The sequence below is a fragment of the Orycteropus afer genome, unplaced genomic scaffold (assembly GCF_000298275.1).
Source record: "Orycteropus afer afer isolate SDZICR_OR568_19922 unplaced genomic scaffold, OryAfe1.0 scaffold00169, whole genome shotgun sequence".
NCBI classification, from domain to species: domain Eukaryota; kingdom Metazoa; phylum Chordata; class Mammalia; order Tubulidentata; family Orycteropodidae; genus Orycteropus; species Orycteropus afer.
Genome location: NW_006921756.1, coordinates 1,984,942 through 1,991,982, shown reverse-complemented (window position 1 = coordinate 1,991,982; position 7,041 = coordinate 1,984,942). Strand labels below are relative to the sequence as shown.

Sequence of the window (7,041 nt, the reverse complement as noted above, 5' to 3'; positions counted from 1 at the left end):
GCCTCATCATTATTCAGTTTTTGTGCCAAAATATGCCAAGTTCTAATGGTAGACATAGAAAGGATTGTGGCTAGCTCATGGCCCTACCTGGTACTCTAAATCTGAAATCAGCCTCTATTATATGCATTTGAGATTTACTAGGGATGTTTGTAAGGAGCTCTGGTGGCAGTGATTAAAGCATTGGACTGCTAACCAAAAGGTCATCAGTTTGAACCCACCACCCATTCCACAGGAGAAAGATTTACAGCCTTGGAAACTCTATGGGGCAGTTCTACTCTCTCCTATGATTCAGAATCAACTCAATGGCAATGGGTTTGGTTTTTGTTTTGGGGGTTGTGTTTACAATTTCAAACTTTAACCTTAACACATCACTGCAATATAACAGACTCCATATAAATTTCACCAATTATCCCAATACCTTAAAAGAATCCAGTTAGAATCATGTTCCGTTTAGTTGTCGTTTGTTGTTGTCAGGTGCCATCAACTGACTTCCAACTCACAACAACCGTATGTACAACAGAACAACACTGCCTGGTCCTGTGCCATCCTCACAATCGCTGCTGTACTTGAGCCCTGTCATAGCCAGTATCAGTCCATCTAGTTGAAGGGCTTCCTTCAAACTGAGGAATTCTTTCATGGACTCATGAGATTGATACAAGTGAGGACCATTTTGTAAAATATCTTTCAATTTCCAATATTCTTTTGCAGGAATCTCAATGTTTTGTTCTTCCCATTGCTGCCTATTAGTAGTTTTGATTTGCCCTATTATTGGCAATGTCAACTTTTATTACTTAAGATGCTATCTGCCAGGATTCCTTGTACTCCGCCTTTTGTAATTAATAAGCATCCCCTTCCTCACCAACTTTCAACTGATTATTTATATTAGCATGGATTTCTATTTCTTCCAGTGAGTTACAACCTAATATCAACATATGTTTTGATGCTCTTATTATCCAAGATCTAGTGGATTTTATGTACTTTGGACATGTCTATAACTGAGTATTTCTTTCAATAATGAAATTTTCCATTCTCATCTTGTACTTTCCCTGCTCTAGCACTGAAATCAGCCATTTCTCCAAGGAGCCCTGGTTCCTTTTATTGAAGAATGAAGTCCTCTGTGGACAGAGCTAGGGATTTTATATATATATACCCTACATACATACAGTGAAATCTTATTTACTTAGTCCATTCCAACTTAACACCATAGGTTTCATTGTCTTTTTCTCCTTTCTGTATTTCCTCAGACAGTGGGAGCTCCCATTATCTTCAATGTATTTACCTACTGGATTAATCCTCCTGAAACTGATCTCCCATTGTCAGCACTGCCTACCCAGGTATGCTTTCCCTTCCCTGCCCAGGCTCCAATACCGTCTTCCTTCCAACCCTACCCACTTCTCACTCCTTTTATTAAAATGTGGGTTTTTTTTTTTCTTTTTCACAAAAAAAAAAAAAAAGGGAAATTTTAAGGATATTGAAACAAAAAAAGTCTAAAACTACTTTAAGACAAATTTTCATATGGACTAAGGTATTTAGTATTAAGCAATTACTGTTAATTTTGATTAGTGTGATAAATGCATGATGGCTGTATAAAAAGTCCTTATCCTTTAGAGATACATCCTTGTACAGAAGCTGATTATATTAGTCTGTCTTATGTTTGAAATTTTCTAATTTAAAAAAAAAAGAGGCAAGACTGCATGTCACTGAATTTTATTAAGCTGGAATTACTGTTAATTACATAGAAGCTACTGGTCTATGCCAACATCCATGAGGTTCACAAGAACTTACACAAATTAGAAATAGATGGCATATTTAAAACTATAAGAAAACATCCTGATGCCCATGTGACGAAGGCTGGGGTGAATGAGTCTGCACATTTATTTCAAGCTGTTAAAGAGTTTGTGGGCCACCTAGATAGGAAAAAGAAAAGGATGTCATCAAGTGGCAGCTTTAATGTCATAGTTTTTTAAGGTCTTTCAATGACCTACAACAGTAGTATCTCTTCTCACCACCACTCTCCTTTTCATACATCCACACCGCACATGAGCTTGTTAGCTACCTGAATATTAATCTCCCTTCTCCCTGAAACTCTCTTTCCCACTTTTTTCACCTAACTTTCATTCTTCCTTTACAACTTAGTTTACACGTAATTTCCTATAAACTTTTCTCTTAAACAGGTCCCCACCCCACAGAAATCTGGCCCTTCTCTGTTCTTCCCATTAAACCTTTATCTTCCATATCAAAATCTGTCCCTTATATAATAACAGAAATTAAGTAAATAAAAAACATAACTTCTGATAGAATAAATGCTATAAGAAAAATGAGGAAAGAAAAATACCAACTTTAGGGATGGTGGTCAGTAAAGCACCCTGAAAAGCTTACACCCAAGAGACTTACCATAGTTTAGCAATCATCTGCTCTACACTCCCACCTCTTAAGTTGGTTCATAAACTTAGTGAACTTAGTAAAGTAAGGGACTATGCTTGTCTCATTTATATACAACTACATCTCAAATCTTAATCCAATGCCTGGTTCTTAAGAGTATTCAAATACGTTCTGAATTAATAAAAAGTAGGAAGGGAGGAAATCACTGGCAAGGCTTGTAATCAAAGATTATGATTTGCTTATTCTAGACATTTCCGATAAATGGAATCATATAATGCAGTCAATTAGCATATTTTCAAGATTCATCCGTGTTGTAACAGTACTTCATTTCTTTTGCCAAGTAATATTACATTGTACCAGGTTTAATTCCAGTCAGCGCATCCCAAGCCACCACCCACCTGTCTGCCAGTGGAGGCTTATGTGTCACAATGATGCTGGACAGGCTCTAGTGAAGCTTCCAGACTAAGACAGACCTAGTTTGATTATGAGGAAAAAGGCCTCATAATCTACTTCAAAAATTCAATCAATGAAAACCTTATGAATCGTAATTATCCAGTCCTGTTGTATATGGTGTTGCCATGAGTTAGGAGTCAATTCAATGGCTCCTGACAATAATGATAATAAATGGATACAATATACTTTATCCATTCAGGAGTTACTGGGTGAACAACTGGTTAAGCACTTTGCTACTAACAAAAGGTTGGCAGTTCAAATCCCTATTTCTAAAAGACCCCAGACACTAAAAGCACTATGGAACACAGTACTACTCTGAAATACATGGGGTCACCATTGGTCAGAATCAACTCGAAGGCAATTAGTTTGGTTTCTGATTTATCAATTCAATGGACATTTATATTATTTTCACTTCTTAGCTATTATGAATAATGCTGCTATAAAATTTTATGTACAACTTTCTGTGTGGACATATATTTTAATTTCTCTTGGGTATATACCTAGGGGTAGAATTATTGGATTATAATGGTAAGTCTTATGTTTAATCTTTTGAGGAAGTGCCAGACTGTTTTCCACAATGGCTGTACCAATTTACATCCCTACCAGCACTTTATGGTTCTAATTTCTCCACATCTTTTCCAATACTTGTTATTATCTGTCTGTGTGATTATAGCCATCCTAGTCCCTGGAGCTCTGGTGGAATAGAGCCTAAAGCATTTGACTGCTAACCAGAAGGCTGGTGGTTCAAACCTACCAGCCATTCCTCGGAAGGAAAATTGGGCAAGCTACTTCTGTAGAGATACTGCCGTGGAAACCGAAGGCGGGGTCTCAAGAAGGGGTTGCTATGAGTTGGAGCCGATTCAATGGCAATGAGCTTGGTTTTTTTGGTTTGGTGAGTCCCTGAGTGGTACAAACTGCTAATGCACTCAACTGCTATTTATAAAGCTGGGCATTCAAGTCCACCCAAAGGACCTCAGACGGAAGACTTGGCCATCTACTTCCAAAAATAAAATCAGCCACTGAAAACCATATGGAACACAGTTCTACTCGACACACATGGGGCCACCATGAGCTGGAATAAACTCAAAAGAAAAAAAATGGGTGTGAGGTGGTATCTCGTTGTTTTGACTTACATTTCCCTGTTGGCTAATAATATATCAAGCATCCTTTCATGTGCTTATTTGTCACCCAATCAGTTTTAACACAAGCAACCATACTAAATTTTGCCTATGTGTAATTTCACATAAAATAGCTTAGTATTATATGTAACAGTCAACACAAGTTTACAATAAAAACAAAAAATGTTTTTGGATTAACTACAATGTACAAGATACTTTGAAAGATATAAATTATCTAAAAGAACAACTTAAAAGTGGAGATAATACCATTATCTCTAGTGGCAGTAGTATGGACTGTTGTTGTTATTACGTGCTGTCAAGTATGGACTAGTTAAGATTATTTATGTAAAGGGCTTAGCACTGTCCCTGGCATATATTGGTCCTGCATGTAAATGCCTTTTGGACTTCTCCCTAGGATGTTAAGGTTGTTAGTAGCAAGTCTTCCCTGGCCAGCATAAGCCTTCCCCTTTCTGACTTTAGGTTGACTCACGCAGTGGTCCCTTGCATGCAAGAAGTCAAAGAGCTCCTCTGTGCAATCCTCCTCTGTCTGTGACCGGGAGGATACACGCTCATCACAGAGCTCTAGCCGCTCCCGGGCCTTTACACATTTCTCCAGCTGCTCGCATTGTTCTCTCACTGTTGTTAGGGGATCCTGAAGGATAAACACAGAAAAAGAACAAAATGGGGTTTTTAGAAGGAAACTAACTAAACCATATGCTTTGATTAATACAACCACAAAACCAAGGAGCTGCCTCTGAATTACCGTGCAGAAGGCCAGCTGGCAGAGCCACACTGCCGCCAGAAATGGCAGAATGGGGTCTCCCATTCAACTCTGATGCTAAGTAGTAGGGGAAAGTTTCACAATCCTGCCTTCCAAGGTTGCCAGTATGCACTGAAAGCCTCAGTCCTATCTGAAAAACAAGGGTGGTAAAGGAAACCTGGCCAAACTTAAAGTAAATCTATAGGAGGCCTTACTTGTTAACACAGCATTTTGTGATATGTCACGTCTGTGAGACTTCAATTCCCCTGTCTGGGAACCAGGTCTACACACCCCAACTAGAAAGGCAATGTTAATATGAAGAGGGACCACCTAAGAAGGGTTCCTCCCAAAGTTCTTTATAAAGATGATGCTCTGCCCCTGGCACCACGACTGGAGAAGGGAGAAACCTCAAAGCCAGACTCAGCTTCCCAAGCCTATAGTCCCAAACACTCCACTGCACTGGAAAGAAGTACTAAAGGCTTATTCCACCCTCATTTTCTCCAAGGTGTCAAGACTCCTCAAAAGGCCTTTAAAGTTTCATGTTGCTCAAACTTCCTGCTTTTACTGAGATGGTTCCAAACCTGAGACAGTTCTTACCACTAGTTCCTCCTCCTCCTCTTCCTCCTACAAAAGGAAAACAAAATTAATGTCAGTGGCAATCTTATGACATCCCCATCACCTTGATGTTGTAATTACTGAGGACAGACACACTATCTCACTTTCATTAGCAATATCTCTACATTTTATAAAAGCACCTTCCTATCTGTTATGATTTGATTAATCACAACTCCTTAAAGACCCTTAAGGAAGTAATCTGTTTAGAAATAACATATAGTAATTAGACATTTTTAGATACAATTTTAAGCTATCAGATGTTCATGTGGGAATTATATACCTTATCTTGATAAACAGGAGCTCTGGTGGCATAGTGCCTAAGGCACTTGACCACTAACCAGAAGGCTGGCGGATCAAACCCACCAGCCACTCCTCGGAAGGAAGGTTGGGCAATCTACTCCCATACTGATACTGCCTCGGAAACCCAAGGAGGAGTTCAGTCCAACTCGACGGCACATAATAACAACAACAACAACATCTTGATAAACAGCTCAATTTAGTCCTTACATAACAAACCAAGTCAGGCTAAAGAGGAAAATTCTTTTCTTTTTCCTTTAAAAAAAAAAAAAAAAAACACTCTGAACTTCAATTTCAAATATGCAAATTACCAAACTAAAAGTCTTTTTTAAAGCCAGAGCTTATCTAACGATCGTTTTGGTCAATTTTTTTTTGGCTTGCTGAATGCCCATTGTTGTTGTTGTTATGTGACATCAAGTTGGACCTGACTCATAGCGACCCCTCCTTGGGTTTCCCAGGCACTATCACTATGGAAGTAGATTGCCCCACCTTCCTTCCAAGAAGTGGCTGGTGGGTTTGAACCTCCAGCCTTCTGGTTAGCAGTCAAGTGCCTTAGGCACTATGCTAACAGAGCTCCTACTCTAAGTAAACTAAGTGTCAATATGTTGTTATGCGGACCTGTTGAGTCGGACCTGACTCATAGTGACCCCTCCTTGGGTTCCCAAGGTGGTACACTATATAAGTAGATTGCCTAACCTTCCGAGGAGTGGCTGGCACTACGCTACCAGAGCTCTTAAGTGTCAATATATGTGCATCAAAAGTCTACATGACTTTGCCATGGCTTAGGAACATCAGGTCCTACCCTTTTACTACTATTTTTTGGAGGGTGAAGATCTACACAGCAAAACATACATCAATTCAATTTCTGTATGTACAATCTAGCAACAGTGGCTACACATTTTGAGTGGTGCCACCTTTCTCATTATCCTTTTCCAAACTGTTTTACCATCATCAATGGAAACTCACTGCCCTTAAGTGTCTCATCTAACCTTTCTAGTGCTGTTGCCAATTTGATCTAAAATAGATAACCCTTTAAAATAACAAAATGTGCAAAGCAGACACTCTTTCCTAGTTAAGCTCAACTACTATTTGGTTTAAAGATGCCTTCAAGGCATAGTTTTGGTTTAGAGTTTACAGATATCCTCAGGGCAATAATTTCAGGGGTCGTCCAGCCTCAATGACTTCAAAAAACCTGGATTCCATAAAAATTTGAAGTTCTGCCCCACATTTTTCTCCCTATTGATCTGGACCTACCCATTCTGATTCAAGCACTCAGCCTCTAATTTAGTTTCCTTTCTTTGAGGGGGAGCAGTACTAAAAAAATTCCCCATGGTTGGAGGAGGATCTATGTAGGAGATCCTGGATAGAGCAGGAGAACAATGTGCAACAAAACTCAGAATCATTTAAAAAAAAAAA

The 7,041-nt window shown here is 39.0% G+C and overlaps 1 protein-coding gene across 1 annotated transcript in view; it reads right to left on the bottom strand.

The window, feature by feature from the left end:
• Nucleotides 1-1,874: 1,874 nt before the first annotated feature.
• LOC103201922 (cytochrome b-c1 complex subunit 6, mitochondrial) overlaps nt 1,875-7,041 on the bottom strand; it is an 8,355-nt gene continuing 3,188 nt past the window's right edge. Inside the window, exons 2-4 of the mRNA XM_007946688.2 lie at nt 5,311-5,337; nt 4,444-4,605; nt 1,875-1,907 (exon numbers count right to left, since the gene is read on the bottom strand). Coding sequence (XP_007944879.1) covers nt 1,875-1,907; nt 4,444-4,605; nt 5,311-5,337 — 222 coding nt within the window. The remainder of the gene's footprint in view (nt 1,908-4,443; nt 4,606-5,310; nt 5,338-7,041) is intronic.